The 16,929-nt window shown below is 35.1% G+C and overlaps 1 protein-coding gene across 7 annotated transcripts in view; it reads right to left on the bottom strand.

The window, feature by feature from the left end:
• The window catches only part of ERICH1 (glutamate rich 1), a 77,886-nt gene that overhangs the window by 30,568 nt on the left and 30,389 nt on the right, over positions 1-16,929 (bottom strand). For all 7 annotated transcript variants that reach the window (XM_074209551.1, XM_074209548.1, XM_074209552.1 and 4 more), the window contains one exon: positions 13,437-13,571. In XM_074209551.1, coding sequence (XP_074065652.1) covers positions 13,437-13,571 — 135 coding nt within the window. The remainder of the gene's footprint in view (positions 1-13,436; positions 13,572-16,929) is intronic.

Genomic DNA, 16,929 nt, shown 5'->3' with positions numbered 1-16,929 from the left:
TCCCGTCTCAGACACTTAATAATTACCTAGCTGTGTGGCCTTGGGCAAGCCACTTAACCCCATTTGCCTTGCAAAAAAAAAAAACCCTAAAAAAAAAAAAAGAAATTGTAATAATCCATTGATCATCCCCTGAAAAAGATCCCAAAATAAAAACTGCCAGGAATATTATAGTCAAAGTCCAGAACTTTCAAGTTAAGTAGAGAATATTACAAATAGAAAAAAAAATTCAAATATCATGTAGCTACAGTGAAGATAATATGAGATTAGGGCTTGGAATATAATATTCTGGAAGGCAAAAGAGCTTGGAATGCAACCAAGAATCAACCACCCAACAAAACTGAACAACCTCTCCAGGGGGGAAAAATGGATAAAATGGGACCTTCAAACTTTCCTATTGAAACAACCAGAGATGAACAGAAAGTTTGATCTCTAAATACAGGACTCAGGCGAAGCATACAGAGGGTGGAAGGGGAAGGGCAAATGATGAGGGACTTAATGATGCTGAACTTCCATGTATTACTGCATGGGAAGAAGATACTGATAACTCATATGAATCTTCTCATTTAAAGAGCAGTTAGAAGGAGCATATGTGGACAAGGTACAGGAGGAGCTGAATATGAAGATATAAAGATGGAGTCAATGATCAAGAAATGAATGTACTAAGAGAAAAGGAAAGGAGAGGTAGAATGGGGTTAAGTTATTTTACATAAAAAGGAAAAAATATTTTTCAATGGTATGGAATGGGGGAAGGTGAGGGGGGAATGAGTGAGCATTCTCATCAGAAGTGGGCCAGAGAGAAAATAACACACACACACACACACACACACACACACACACACACACACACACTATAGGGTATAGAAATCTATCTTACCCTAGAGGAAAAAGTAGAGGAAAGGGATGGGAGAAGGGGAATGGGGGGGAGGGAGGGGAGTGTAGGTGATAGAGGAGAGGGAAGATTGTGAAAGAAGGTAAGGGTAGTCAAATACAATACACTTTGGAAGGCAACAGTGAAAGAAGAGAATAAAATAAATGGGGGTGGGGGGAATAGGATGGAGGGAAATAACAGCTAAAAATAGCAACTTTGGGAAAAAAAACATTGAAGCAATTTCTCTGATGGAGTTATGATAAAGATGCTATCCATTGGGGCAGTTAGAAGGCACAGTGGATAGAGCAATGGCCCAGAGTTTAAATCCAGTTTCAGTTCTTGCTTAGCTGTGTGATCTTAGGACAAATCACATAGCACCATTGCCTCACAAAAATAAAAAAAAATGCCATCCATCCCAAAGACAGAGCTATTGTCTGAATAAGACTGAAGCATACTATTTTTTTTCACTTTATTTTTGAGATTTCTCTCTTTGTATGTGTGTATGGGGGTTATGTTTACTTTTACAACATGACTACTGGTAGTAATATTTTTCATGGCAACACATTTTTAACCTCCATGTTCTTTCTCAATGGCAGGGAGGAAAAGTGAGAATTTGGAACTCAAAATTTTGGAATTAAATGTCTAAAATTGCTTTTGCATGTAGCTGGGGGAAAAATAAAAAATAAAGAAAATTATGAAGGAAATCTTCCCTGATATCCTAAAAGTAGAGGGTAAAATAGCAATTGAAAGAATTCAATAATCACCACTTGAAAGAGATTCCCAAAATGAAAACTCCCAGGAATAGTTTAGGAAAATTCTAGAACTTTCAGGTCAAGGAGAAAATACTGCAAGTAGCCAGAAAGAAACTTTAAATATTGTGGAGCCATAGTCAGGATTACACAGGACTTAGAAACTTTTATATTAAAGGATTGGAGGGCTTGGAATATGACATTTCAGGAGGCAAAAGAGCTTGAATTAAAACAAAGAATCATCTATCCAGTAAAACTGGGCACAATCATTCAGGGGAAAGAACTGATATTCAATAAAATAGACTTTCAAACATTCCTGATTAAAAAAAAAGCAGAGCTAAACAGAAAATTCAATTTTCAAATACAAGATTCAAGAGAAACACAGAAAATCAAAACAGGAAAAAGAAAATAATAAGTTATTCAACAAAGTCAAACTGTTTACATCCATATATGGAAAGATGATACTTCTAACACTTAACAATCAGAGGGTCAAGGTATAAATTGACTATGATGGAGTTATTAAAAAAAAATAAGGGATGAATACCCAGAAGCCCACTCCATTGCAATTCCATTCTCTATACAACCCTGTTACTTTGTCATATTTTAGCTCAATACTGGCATCTGTTTGCAGATTACACTACAGGGAAAAACATCACCTACAGATTATCAAGGAAGACCAAATGATGTTCTTGACACTAACTTTTTTTTGTGATGCAAATATATAAACTGATTTTGTGAAAGACTGAATCTTAGCCTTTGTTTACATTGGGTAGAAACACTACAGTTACTGGCTGTAAAATTACCAGAAGAGAGTACCTGAGGCAAGATGAGTGTGTGGATAGGTTGCAGACTTCACTGGATGAATTGCTGTCTTTTTGGAATTGTGATAATTAGTACAGAAAGAGCTACCTGGAATACTTGTACAAACTAAAAAATGCCTCAACTTTTTTGTTTTTTAAATAAACCAACTTGATTTATAATGGAGTACAGAGATACAATTGTATGAAGATTCCCTGGTACTGGTTTTAAAGGTTTTAGAAACTGGGCATTCTGTAACACCCATTGAGCTTGGCAACCTGTGACAGTTGGTTATTTTCTGGGTAGATTTTCTAATATAGTATTTTCTTAAATCAGATCGTCTCTTCTATATTGAAAGCATAATTTATGTTTTCTAATTAAAAATTAATATTTTCATATAGATATTGTACAATAAAAGCTGAAATAGGATGTCTAGTTTTTGCAAATGCTTTAACAGATGATACAATTTTACATTTGTAAAAATTGATATATTGTAGTGACACAAAATAGTTTTAAATTATATTTTAAAAATTCCCACCCCCCAAAAAAATAAGGGATGAGAGAAGAGAGAAGGGAGAGAGAGAAAGGGGTAAATTATCTCACAAGAAGAGGTATGAAAGCTCTATTACAGTGGAGAGAAAGAAGGAAAGGAGGGGCAGCTAGGTGGCTCAGTGGATAAAGCACTGGCCCTGGAGTCAGGAGTACCTGGGTTCAAATCCAGTCTCAGACACTTAATAATTACCTAGCCGTGTGGCCCTGGGCAAGCCCCTTAACCCCATTTGCCCTTGCCAAAAAAAAAAAAACCCTAAAAAAAAAAAGAAGGGAAGGAGATGTATATCACTTAAACTTATTATCTTTGAATTTGTTTCAATGAGAAAATAAAATACATTATCAGCTGGTTGTAGAATCTATCTTATCCTATAGGGAAGTAAGAAGGGAGGGAGACAAGAAATGAGACACAGAGAGAGAAGGATGTAGGGAAATACAAAGTTATCATAATTCTGAATATGAATGAGATGATTGGATAAACTCACCCATAAAAAGGAAGTGGATAGGAGAATGAATTAAAAGGCAGAATCCTACAATATTTTTTACAAGAAACATATTTGAAGCAGAGAGATACATACAAAGTAAAGGCAGTAAAAGATGGAGCAGAACCTATTAAGCTTTACCTGAAGTAAAATAAACAGGGGTAGCAATCATGATCTCAGAGAAAGCAAAAGCAAAATTGGATCTAATTATTAGATAAAGAAGGAAATTACATTTTCATTAAGGTATCATAACCAATACTATATAAATACACACACACACACACACACACACACACACACACTGCAAATAGCAAATAGTATAGTATTAAAATTTCTAAAGAAGTTATATGAGTTACAAGAAGAAATAAGACAGTAAAACTAAAATAGTGGGCACCCTCAACTTTCCTCTTTCAGAACTAGCCAAATCTAACCAGAAAAGATAAGGAAGTGAATAGAATTTTTTAAAAATTAGATGTCATGGATTTCTGAAGAAAATTGAAAAAGGACAGAAATATACCCTTTTTCTCAGTGATATATGGAACCTGTACAAAAGCTGACTGAACGTATAAAAACTTCACAGTTAAATGCAAAGAGATTAAATGCATCCTCTTTAAGATCATAATGCAATAAAATTACATTTAATAAAAAGTCACAGAAAGATAGATTAAAAATTAATTGGAAGCTAAATAATCTAATCTAATAATTTCATTTAAGAGAATGACAAAATGAAACAAAATTTATGGGATGCAGCCAAAGCAATACTTAGAGGAAAATTTATTTCTCTAAATAGACCAATAAAAGAGGTCAAATAATGGGACTTGCAACTCAAAAAATATAGAAAAAAATTAAATATCCCCAATTAAACACCAAAATCATAGGAGATTAATAAAATTGAAAGAAAATCATTGTTTTAATAAATGAAATGAGAAGTTGGTTTTAGCGGGAAAAAAACCACAAAATACACAAACTATTGGTTTGTGTGATTTTTTAAAAAAGAAAACCAAAATATTAGTAACAAAAATTAAATTCATCACCAATGAAGAGGAAATGAAAACAATAATTAGGAGCAATTTTGCCCAATAGTATGTCAATAAATATGACAATATAAGTAAAATAGATAAAAATTCAAAAATATAAATTGACCAGATTAATAGAAGAGGAAATAAAATATTTAAATAATCCAATTTTAGAAAGAGAAATTGAACAAGCTATCAATGAACTCCATAAGAAAACAATCTCCAGGGTCAGAATCACAAGTGAATTCTACCAAACATTTAAAGAAAACTTATTTCTAAGACAAGAAAAAAGGTAAAGATGGAGTCCTACTAAATTCTTTTCACAAATATCATGCTTATACCTAAACCAGGAAGAGTTTCAAAAACAAAATTATAGATCCATTTCCTTAATGAATATTGAAGCAAAAATTTTAAACAAAATACTAGGCAAGAAGGTTAAAGCAATATATTAGAAGTAACACATCGGAGCCAAGATGGCGACAAGAAAGGATCGAGTCTTAGGCGCTCTCTGATAAAACTTATAAACTAAGGACTCTAACTAAACTTTCGAGAGACAGAACCCACAAAGGGACCCAGTGAGGCAGTTCTCCTACTCAAGGTAACCTGGAAAAGAGCAGAAAGGCTCTGCTCCCCAGGGTTGGAGGGGCGGCCGCCAGAGGGGTGGCCCACCAGAGCCAAAGAACTTCAGCATCCCGGAGGCAGTCCCAGGGTGCTGGGAGCCACACCCAGAGCTCCAGAGCTACACCCTGGGGGAGCACCACACACAAAGTGGGGGAACAGCAGGGGGCCTCTGCCAGAGCCAGCATGTGAAGCCCAGCCCTCAGGGCATACAGCTAGCAGCAGGTCTTTCCACAGCCCATTGAGCTGAGGGAGGGGGAGTGAAGAGAGACTACAGAGCTTTATCCTCTGCCTGTGGAACAGGACTCTGGGATTCTGACCACATTCAGATCCTGATCACAGTCTAGGCTCCCCACATAGAATAGCAGGGCCATCCCCCCGACCTGAGCCCCGTGGCAGAGGGGGGGTGCCCATGGTCATTCACAGACCAGGAGGGAGGACAGAGCCTCACACACTGAGACCCTTATGGAAGTGTCCCAATAGCTCAGGAAGCACCCCAAAACCAGCCCCAGGCTGGGAAAATGAGCAAGCAGAGAAATAAGAGGAGCACCACTGACAAATATTTTGCAAATGAGCCCAAGAAGGATCAAAATACTCAGTCTGAAGATGAGGAAACACAAGCTCCTGCATCTAAAGACTCCAAGAAAAACAGAAATTGGGCTCAGGCTCAAAAAAGACTTTGAAAATCAAATGAGGGAGTTAGAAGAAAAACTGGGAAAAGAAATGAGAGAGATGCAGAATAAACATGAAAATGAAGTCAGCAGCTTAGTCAAGGAAATCTAAAAAAATGCTGAAGAAAATAGCATGCCAAAAACCAGCTTAGGTCAAATGGATAAAACAGTTCAAAAAGTTATTGAGGAGAAGAATGCCTTAAAAAGCAAAATTGGCCAGATGGAAAAAGAGATAAGAAAACTCTCTGAGGAGAACAAATCCTTCAGACAAAGAATAGAATTCAGGGAGATTGATGAATTTACCAAAAATCAGGAATCAATACTTCAAAACCAAAAAAATGAACAATTAGAAGAAAATGTGAAATTTCTCATTGAAAAAACAACTGATATGGAAAACAGACTTAGGAAAGATAATTTAAAAATTATTGGAATACCTGAAAGTCATGTTCAGGAAAAGAGCCTTCACATCATTTTCAAAGAATTACTACAGGAAAATTGCCCTGATATTCTAGAAGCAGAGGGCAAAATAGAAATGGAGAGAATCCACCGATCACCCCGAGAAAGAGATCCCAAAAAACCAACCCCTAGGAATATTATAGCCAAGTTCCAGAACTCCCAAGTCAAAGAGAAAATATTACAAGCAGCCAGAAGGACACAGTTCAAATATTGTGGAGCTGCAGTCAGGATCACATAGGACTTAGCAGCAACTACATTGGAAGCTTGTAGGGCTTGGAATATAATATACCCGAAGGCAAAAGAGCTTAGAATGCAGCCAAGAATCAACTACCTAGCAAGGCTGAATGTCCTCTTCCAGGGAAAAAGATGGACTTCCAATGAACCAGGGGAATTTCAAATGTTCCTTTTGGAATGGCCAGAACTGAACAGAAGGTTTGATCTTCAGATACAGGACTCAGGTGAAGCATGGAGACTGGAGGAGAGGGGGAAAATATGAGGGACTTAATGATGATGAATTGCGTGTATTCCTGCATAGAAAAATGACACTAATAATACTCATATGAACATTCTCAGTTAATAGAGCAGGTAGAAGGAGCTTTTATAGTTGAAGCACAGGAGAAAGCTGAATTCGAAGATAAAATATGGTGTAAAAATGGAGTCAATAGAAAAAAAAGGGAAATGTAATGGAAGAAAGAAAAAGGAGAGGGGGAATAGGCCAAGATATTTCATATAATAAGATTTTTCTTTTTTACAATGAGCTATTGCAATGATATGGAAGGGGGGAGGCAAGGGGGAATGAGGGAATCTTTGCTCTCATCAGAGGTGGCTAGGAGAGGAAACAGCATATATATTCAATGGGGTATAGGCATCTGGAGTAAGAAGGAGGGGGGAGCAGGGGGAAGGGGTGGGGATGTGAATAAAGGAGGAGAGGATGGACCATGGGGGGAGAGTGGTCAGATATAACACATTTTCTTTTTTACTTCTTGCAAGGGGCTGGGATTGGAAGGCCTGTCCAGGACCATAGGGCCAGGTAGATGCTAAGCCTAAGGGATGGTATGGGGGCTCAGGGCCTCTTGGCCCCAGGACCAGGGATCTGTCTGCTGCACCACTCAGCTACCCTACAGCAGAGTCAGAGTGAAAGGAGAGAGAGAAAATATAGTACATGGTAGTGGAGAAATAAGAAAGGAGGGAGTTGTGATCAGCAATGGCGATGTTGGAAAAATATGGAAGTAACTTTTGCGATGAACTTACCATAAAGAATGTGATCCACTCATGACAGAGTTGTTGGTGTTGGAACAAAGACTGAAGCACATTTTTTATTATTATTTGGGGGAGGGTGCAGGGCAAATGGGGCTGGGTGGCTTGCCTGGAGATGCATAGCAGGGTGATCGTTGGTTGTCTGAGGCTGGATTTGGACCTGGGTGCTCCTGGCTCAAGGGCCAATGCTCTGTCCGCCACCGAGCCACCCCTACTATTATTACTATTTTATTTTATTTTGGGTCTTTTTTTTTTTCTTCTTTTTGGTTTTTGCAGGGCAGTGGGGATCGGGTGGCTTGCATGTCACACGGCTGGGTGATTGTTGGGTCTACGGGATTGGATGTGAGCTCAGGCGCTTGTGGCTCCAGGGCTGGTGCTTCGTCCATTGTGCCACCTGGCCATACCTACAATTATTACTATTATTTTTTAATTTTAATTTTTTTTCTCTCCCCTTTACTTTATCGCTCAAGCAAGTCTATATTTATGGGGGGGAGGGGGGTATTTCATTTACTCTTAAACGAGAATATTTTATTAATGTAAAAAAACATTTATACAAAATGAGAATAAAAAATTAAAAACAAAGAAAAAGAGAAAAAAGAATAAAAAAAAATAAAAAATAAAAGAAGGAACACACAATTTTGATCAGATGGTGTTTATACCAGGAATTCAGGACTGCTTCATATTAGAATGCTATCAACATAATTGACCATATTAATAACAAAACCAACAGCAATCACATGATAATCTCAATAGAAGCAGAAAAAGTTTTTGATCAAATACCATGCCCATTTTTCTTAAAAATACAGGAAAGCACAGGAATAAATGGAACTTAAACATGATAAGCAGTATGTCTAAAACCATCAGCAAACATTGTATGTAATGAGGCTAAGCTAAAGACATTCCTAATAAAATCAGTGAAACAGATACCAATTATTACTACTATTATTCAGTACTGGAAATGCTAGTTCTAGCAATAAGAGATGAAAAAAATTAAAAGAATTCAAATAGGCAATGAGGAAACAAAAATATCACTCTTTGCAGATGATATAAAAAACTAGCTGAAATAATTAATAACTTTAGCAAGCTGCAGATATAAAATAAACTCACATAAATCATCTACATTTCTATATATTACCAACAAAGTCCAGCATAAAGAGATAAAAAGAGAAATTCAATTTAAAAAATGCCTACTTGTCAAAACAAAGCCAGATCCTATATAAATACAATTACAAAACATTTTTCTCACAAATAAAGTCAGATTTAAACAACTGGAAAAAGTATAATTGTGAATGGGTAGGCTGAGTAAATATAATAAAAATGACAATTATAATTTACTTATTCAGTATAATATGAATAATACTACCAAAAATTATTTTGTAGAGCTAGTTAAAATATCAACAGAATCCATGGATAATAAATATCACAAAAGGTAAAAAATAACAATGTAATCAAGAAAAACAAAAGTGCCATAACATCTCAAACTGCAATAATCATCAAAGCTATCTGGTATTGGCTAAGATTTAGAGTGGTGGATCAATAGAATAGATTAGGCACACAGTAGTAAATGGCCATAGTAATCTAGTGTTTGATAAACCCAAAGATGCCACTTTTAGGACAAGAATTCATTATTTGACAAAAACTACTAGGAAAACAGGAAAACAGAACGGCAGAAGCTAGATATAAACCAACATCTTATACCATACATCAAGATAAGATCAAAATGGATACATGTTTTAAACATAAAGGTAGACACCATAAGAAAATTAGGAAAGTAGGGAATAATTTACCTGTCAAATCTTTGGAAAAGGGAATAATTTGTGACCAAAAAAGAGACTGAGAGAATTACAAGATGTGAAATGGACAATTTTAATTGAATGAAATCAAAAAGGTTTTGCATATACAATACCAATGCAACCAAAATTGAAAGGACAACAGAAAGTTAGGAAACAAATTATTTTATAGCAAGTGACTCTGATAAAGGCCTTATTTCTCCAATATAGAAAATTGAGTCAAAGTTTTAAATATACAAGTCATTCCCCAACTGTTTAGTGGTCAAAAGACATTAAAAACAGGCAATTTTCTAATGAACAAATCAAAGCTATCTAATCTATGATCATGTGAAAAAAATGCTCTAAATCACTATTGATCAGAGAAAGGCAAAGTAAATCCACTCTGTTATACCATCTTACATCTATAAAACCGGTTAATATGACAGAAAAGGAAAATAATAGAATGTGGGAAAACTGGAATACTAATGCACTATTGGTAGAATTGTGAACTGATCCAATCATTCTGGAGAGCAATTTGGAACTATGCCCAAAGGTCTATAAAACTGTGCATACCTGTTAACCTAGTAATATCTCAAAGACAAATCAAAGGGGGAGGGGAGAAGTTGTAGGAAGGGTCTATTTGCACAAAAATATTTATAGCAGCTCCTTTTATAGTGGTGAAGAATTGGAGATTGAAAGGATTCCCTATCAATTTGGAGAATGGATCAACAAGATGTGGCATATGATTATATTGGAATATTGCTGTTCTATTAAAAAAACGATGAACAGGTTGACTTGGAAAAAAAAAATGCTCCTTTTTTTCAAGGGTCTATTTTCCCCACTCGGTTTCTCATGAAAATTATAGCACATGTGGGGGTCTCCTTGGATGTTAAAAGGGGAATCTATTGGGACATCAGTAAACTTATTCAATAGCTATATACTGTCTACTGGTTTATTCAGTCTAATAGCAAAAATAATAACTAAGAAATAGTATGAGAAAGATAGCATTCTACAAAATAGAGGGGGAAAGAATAAGCTTAGCCACTTACTAGTAGTATGATCTTGGGTAAGTCAACTTCATTGTCTGAAATTCAGTTTACTCCTTTATACAATTAGAGTAGAGTAGATGGTCTTAAAGTTCTTTCTAGCTTTATCATTCTATGATTGTAGGATTCCTTTTATGAGATATATGCAGCCAGAATTGTCTTTGATGGAACCAAGCTAGATGATGAGAATCCTCTGGTGGAAACTCACCCTCTACTATAAAGGTGGCCACTAGTTGGAAGTGGAAGAGATACTGAAGAGTCCCAAATGATCACTTTTATCAAATGTTGATTTACAGTGACAGATTTCAGGAAAGTCAACTTGTCTTTTTATGTTACTAATTATAATTGAAAGCAAGACTTTTGCATGACCTTCCTTGTGTTGTAGCTCTTAAGGCATACATAGATATTGTCATGGCTAGAATTCTACACTTTGAGTTAGGAAGAAGACCTGAATTTGAATCCTGATTTAGACACATTTACCTGTGATCCTTAATCTTCCCATACTTCATTTTCCTCACCTACAAAATAAGGATAATAATAGTATCTACCTCACAAGATTTAGGTAATGATTAAATGAGATTACATATGAAAGTTTGTTAAAAAAAAACCCACATAAATGGTAATGAATAAATTCTATATTCCCAACATCTTATCTCTATTTGTCCTTAATCAAATCCTTTTTTGTGATTATGTCTCAAGCTATCTTAAGTTATCTACCATTTCTATCAGTTGACAGATATACTGGGACTTAAAAGAATCAAGAAAAATTCCTAAGTGAGATTGCACACAGAAACTTGGTAATGTTTTTGTCCTTCCTCAAAGAAGACTATGAGGAAGGTGATGCCATGACAAGTACATGAATTGGATTTGAATGAGGGGGTGCTGTACTTAGCAACCTACAGAGCCATCTGGGTCCAGTGGTCAGATATGAATCAGGATGATTGGAGATGGTGCTAGATGCCAGACAATCAGGGTTAAGTGACTTGCCCAAGGTCACGTAGCTAGGTAATTATTATTAAGCGTCTGAGGCCACATTTGAACTTGGGTTCTCCTGCCTCCAGGGCTGCTGCTCTATCCACTGCGCCACCTAGCTGCCCCAACAAGTATTTTTAAAACCTCAAAATACAGCATAAGAAATCATGTATAATTACTAAGAATCTCAGAGGATCTAAAATATTAAACATTTGTTCAATCAAAGGCATTTAAATCTCAAATAGGTAAACCATTTTCACATTGATTATTCACCTTATGTTTTTATTAGCATTATTAAGGTTACTTAATTTCAATAGACAGTGTGATACAAATCTTAGGATCATAGGGAAAGATGTCATACGGGATGTCAAGAGTTGGCCCGATATTAATTACTAATGCAGTCCAGTCCACTTCCAGGGTGAAGCTGATTCGGTTTATGAATTTCTATATGTTTGTGTACTCTTTTGAATTGTTTTTGTGTCCAAGATATTCTTTTTGGGTGAAATAAAGGCTGTCATTGAATTGCAACCCTTCTTGTCTGTTTTGAAACTAGGATATCAGATTTGGGATAATCATAGATAAAAGTCAGATGTAAAGTACATTTAGACATGTTCCTAGAGTATGTAATTCCATGTCGGAACAAAAAAAACTCCAAAGAAACAAACCAATTCTAGTAGAATAGGCCCCAGGATTTAACATGATCTATGTGATCCCAGAGAATTGTAGGCCCATGAGCCATAGGCTACATAAAATAAAAGCAAAAATAATATAAAAAAAGCATATGCATATATGTAATATATCAATTAAAACAAATAATAAATATATTTATAATCTAGAAAACAATTATATGTTGTGAAATAGGATATATAACAATGAATAACTACCATTTTTATAGTGCTTTAAGGTTTACAGATCATTATACAAATATTTAATCTTATCCTTATGACAAGCCTGGGAGGTAGGTGGTATTATTATCTTCATTTCAGATGAGGGAACTAAGGAAGACAAAAACTAAGTGACTTGCTCATAGTCACATGACTAGTCTTCCTGACTCTAGGTCCAGACTCTATTCATTGAGCCACTTCACTGAGAACAGTGTAAATGGTCAGTCTCTGATTATTTTGTGGACTTGAATAAGATTCATTTTTTATCTCAGAATAAAAATCAAACCATCTCATATACCTGTTCATTTTATGAAGTTAAAATATTCTGAATAATTAACACAATTTATATAAGTACAACTTAGACTGCTGTTGTGGAAATGACAATTTATTTTTTCCCTTCAATTAAATAAATATTTACATTAAGGAGCTGACCAACTGCCTGGAACATAGGCAAAACTAGCCTGGAAAACAGGTGTAGATTGGGTTAGAATTTTTTAAGTAACATCAAGGGCCAGGAATATGGGCAAGAGATCATATGAAAGCCTGGCATTTAAATTTATGTGCTGAAGTAAGAGGAGGAACAAATCTATATTTTTATAGGGGCAGCTAGGTGGCACAGTAGATAGAGTACCCACCCTGGAGTCAGGAGGACCTGAGTTCAAATCCGATCTCAGACACTTATTGATTACCTAGCTCTGTGACCTTGGGCAAGTCACTTAATCCCTTCCAAAAACCATTAAATAAATAAATAAATAAAGAACTTTTAAAAATAAATTAGACATCTAATGAAATTTATTAGGCAAGGGAATATTTAACTAATTTAATTTCAGATTATCATTTTTATATATAACTAATATTCACAAATAGATATAAATAGAACCATTACTAGACTGCTCAAAGAAACAAATTCTTACTGACATGAGATAAACTATAATATATTTTGCATAAATTAGGACAAATTAGTAAATATATATTTAAGTACATAATTTGAAATATTACAGTTAGATGCTGAAATTATAAAGTTATTTCTTTGTTATTTTCACAGCTGGTGCTGCTCTTAAAAAGATAATAGTACTGTACCAATATTAATAAGGTATTAATTTACTCTCATAATTTATTAATCATTTTCTCTTCTAAATAGGCTAGATTTACTTATTCTAAATACATTCCCTTGAAAACTGAGCAATAGTTATGATTATGGAATAAATAAGGGCTTAACATCAACTATTTTGTAAAAAAATAAAAATAATTAAGTTTTAAAAAATGTACATGATCTCAATGACTAACTCAAAACTCTTTACCTTCTGTGTCATCAGTGCTACCAGATTTTTCTGATTTTCTGTTATGGTTGAATTCTGGAGAACATGGAGCATATCCATCTGGAGGCAGGCTTACTGTGTATATTTTTTTCCTGCTCTGGATCTTATTTTCATCACCTATAAGAGAGAAAGATAATTATTTTTACTTTGTGTTATAAATTTAATTGGCTGCTTATTTCATCTGACAGTTATTACAGGGCAAAAATATATTATGTCAGTACTAGAGTTATTTTCATAATTAAAGTTGCTGAAGGAACTGATTTAATAATTAACAAGTATTATAATTAAGGAATTTCATGATCCAACATTTTACTATAAAATCAAGTTACTTATTTATACAATCAAAAAATCAATAACAACTTAAATATGTATCTTATTTGGGAATAAATAAAATTATAACAATATAAGACATTCTCATGTGCCGTTCAACATTGAATGTTGCTTACTCACTTCGATATTTTAAAAAAGCAATGACATCTAAATACATAGACATTACATAGATATATTTATACATATGTTTTTGTCTCTACATCCATGGTGCCATCTATTCACTGAGACAATATTTATAAGACTTTTTAAATTCTCCATTAAAGTATTACTTTCATACTTTGTGTACATGCAGCTCAGTGGACACGAGTTTATATATATATATATGTATGTATATATATCTCACCTGTGGCTCCAAGAAGTAGCAGTCACACCCCAGGAAAACTGTCTCAGAAGGTGGGCTAAAGGAGGTTAAGGGTAACTTATAAGTCTTAAATTTTTTTGTGAATTAGAGGAATAATTACTCATTTTCCCCTGGTGAAATGTGTGGATGGAAACAATCTGTCCAAACAGCCACGAAGTCAGCTGAAATAGGCTCTGTGTAACACTTGGAGTTTGATCAGATACTGAAGATAACAAAGTCATCTACCGCATCCCCAGCCATCACCAGTCACCTTGACTTTTGTCTTGCCACTGAAGGACAGAGTGAGGCTGATAATTCTGCTTTCCTTAAATCCAATTCACTCACAAAACAAGACATCATCCAACCCCAAGATCATCATGTCATTGGTCCTTTTCAAAAACAAAGGAAGAGGGGCAGCTAGGTGGTACAGTGGATAGAGCATTGGTCCATTGCCTTGCAAAAAGAAACAAAAAAACTAAACCCCCCTCAAAACAAAGGAAGAACAACAATTTATGTGGAACATAAGCTCTGACAATTTCTAAGCTGGAAAGTCTACAGGTCAAGGGCATGGTGATGAGATTCATGTCCCCAGCAGCTCTGCTTGGTTGTCACTCCAGAGAATATCATCCCCCTTCCAGGATAAACTGATCACCTGAAACCTCACCATCATGCTGAGTGACTGTTTTTGATATTCAATACTCTCAAATTATGAGTGACACAACTTTAGATGAAATATATTTCTGTATTCTAATTCCTTACAAACTATGTAGAATATGCATGACAACTCTTTTCATTACCAAATTACACATATGCCTAAGAAATGGTCCTTGAATTTGGGTTATTTGGCAATTTTATAATTACCAGAAATGGACTTAAAATATTAGTATTACTTCACACAATAATTAAAAAATTTTTTGATAATCACAAATGAACATAAAAATTACTTTATACAATGACTTAAGAGTAGTACTCAGTTCTGAGGAGCTAAACTTTTCCTACATCAGCTTCCATGAAACCAACAAAACAGCCATATCTAATACTGCTTTTAGAAGGGAAAATCAAAACAGAATCAAAACATTTTCTATAGGTACTTCTCTTCTCTCTCTCTCTCTCTCTCTCTTTCTCTCTCTCTCTCTCACACACACACACATCTCATTTAAATATCCAAAGAAGATTTATATAAGGGTATTCTTTAAAAAGATAACTGAAATCTCAAAAGAAATCTGTGGAGAGTGGGGATAGCAACACATATGGTTATTCAGTTTCTCCCTCTTGTACAACAAAAGTTTTCTCTGAAATGTGTTCATCAGCTTTTTTTATTTTAAACTTTGAAAGGATTTTAGAATAGTGACTGGTGGGGAAGTAAGTGTCTTCTATTGCTTTGAACAATATATCCAAGTCAAAAGTGATCATTCCTGCCTCCTCCACTCCTTACCTATTCCCAACTATCCTGTTACTGTTAAAGGTATAGCTATCAAGTCACCCAGATGCACAACCCTCATGGTATCCTATATGACTCATTCACCCTCAATACATCTTAACTCTGTGGTTATCCTTTTGCCAATTCTACCCTCACAACATCTCTCCTAGGCAACCTCTTCTCTCTACTCACAAAGCCACCACCCTGGCAATGATACAGGCCCATACTGATCTACAACCGAACTATTGCAATGGCCTATGGTTGGTCTCCCTGATCTATGTGTTTCCATATTTCAAACCATCTTCTATTTAGCTGGCAAAGAAATTTTCCTAAAGCACAGACCCAGACTGAACTATGTCATATCACTCTCCCCAACTTCACTTTCTCCATGGACTCTGTTTCCCTATTACTACCTCCAGATTCAAATATAAAATGCTCTTTGACATTTGACCTTTTAAGTCTTCTTATATTTTACAAGCCTACATGTAAAGATACCCTCCTGATTCTGTTTCTTTCCACTGACTATCTTTCATTACTAGCGTGATCTCCTTCCTCCTGGTTTCCCTGACTTCCTTCAAGAAGACTCGGCTCAAATCTCACTTTGTACAACAGATTTTTCCCATTGTATATTCTTCTCCTTCCCCTCTCCCCACTAATTCTTTCCCTTAGAGATTATTTTCTTTTAACACTATATTGTCCCAATTGAAATTAAGGTATACTGAGGCATAGAGCTCTGAGCACAATCAATTTATTAGCAAAATTTGAATTTGCCAATAAATAAGGTCTCGGCCTTCTCAGTAAGATCTGGAATGAGCTGACAGGTCATTTTGATAGTCAAAAGAAGGAACATCCAAAAAAAAAAAAGCAACATCAAAAATGGGGGAAAAATGTAATTGGTCATAAAGTCTAAAGCATCATAGATATGAGAAACAATATAACAATATAATTGGTTGAATATGGAAAATGTGGGGCTAGGAACAACCTTTTACTAGTAAATTCTAGCTGACTTAATCACCAGCAAGGACAGTTAGTGGTATAGAGATAATAGACTACACTTCCTCCAAGTGAAGTGATTAACTGAAAAAGTAAACTTCTAAATTTAGCCCAGAAACAATGAAATGTGATTTAAGCAGTTATAGAACATGTCAGTAGTTGGTACACAATAGAATCAATTACAAAATAGAATCAACTTGATCTTCTCATTTTATAGCTTGTGTATTCATAGATATGTGCATGTTGTCTCTTGAAAAGGAATCTGAATTCCCAGAAGATGAGGACCATGTTTTTATCCTTTTTTTTTTCCTGGATCTTGAACATTTTAGGACCTAATACATGGTAGGCAATTAATGAATAAATATTAAGTGACTGGCTCACTACCTCTGCTC

Source organism: Macrotis lagotis, chromosome 1 (assembly GCF_037893015.1).
Source record: "Macrotis lagotis isolate mMagLag1 chromosome 1, bilby.v1.9.chrom.fasta, whole genome shotgun sequence".
NCBI lineage: Eukaryota > Metazoa > Chordata > Mammalia > Peramelemorphia > Peramelidae > Macrotis > Macrotis lagotis.
This window is presented reverse-complemented; position numbering and strand designations above follow the sequence as displayed.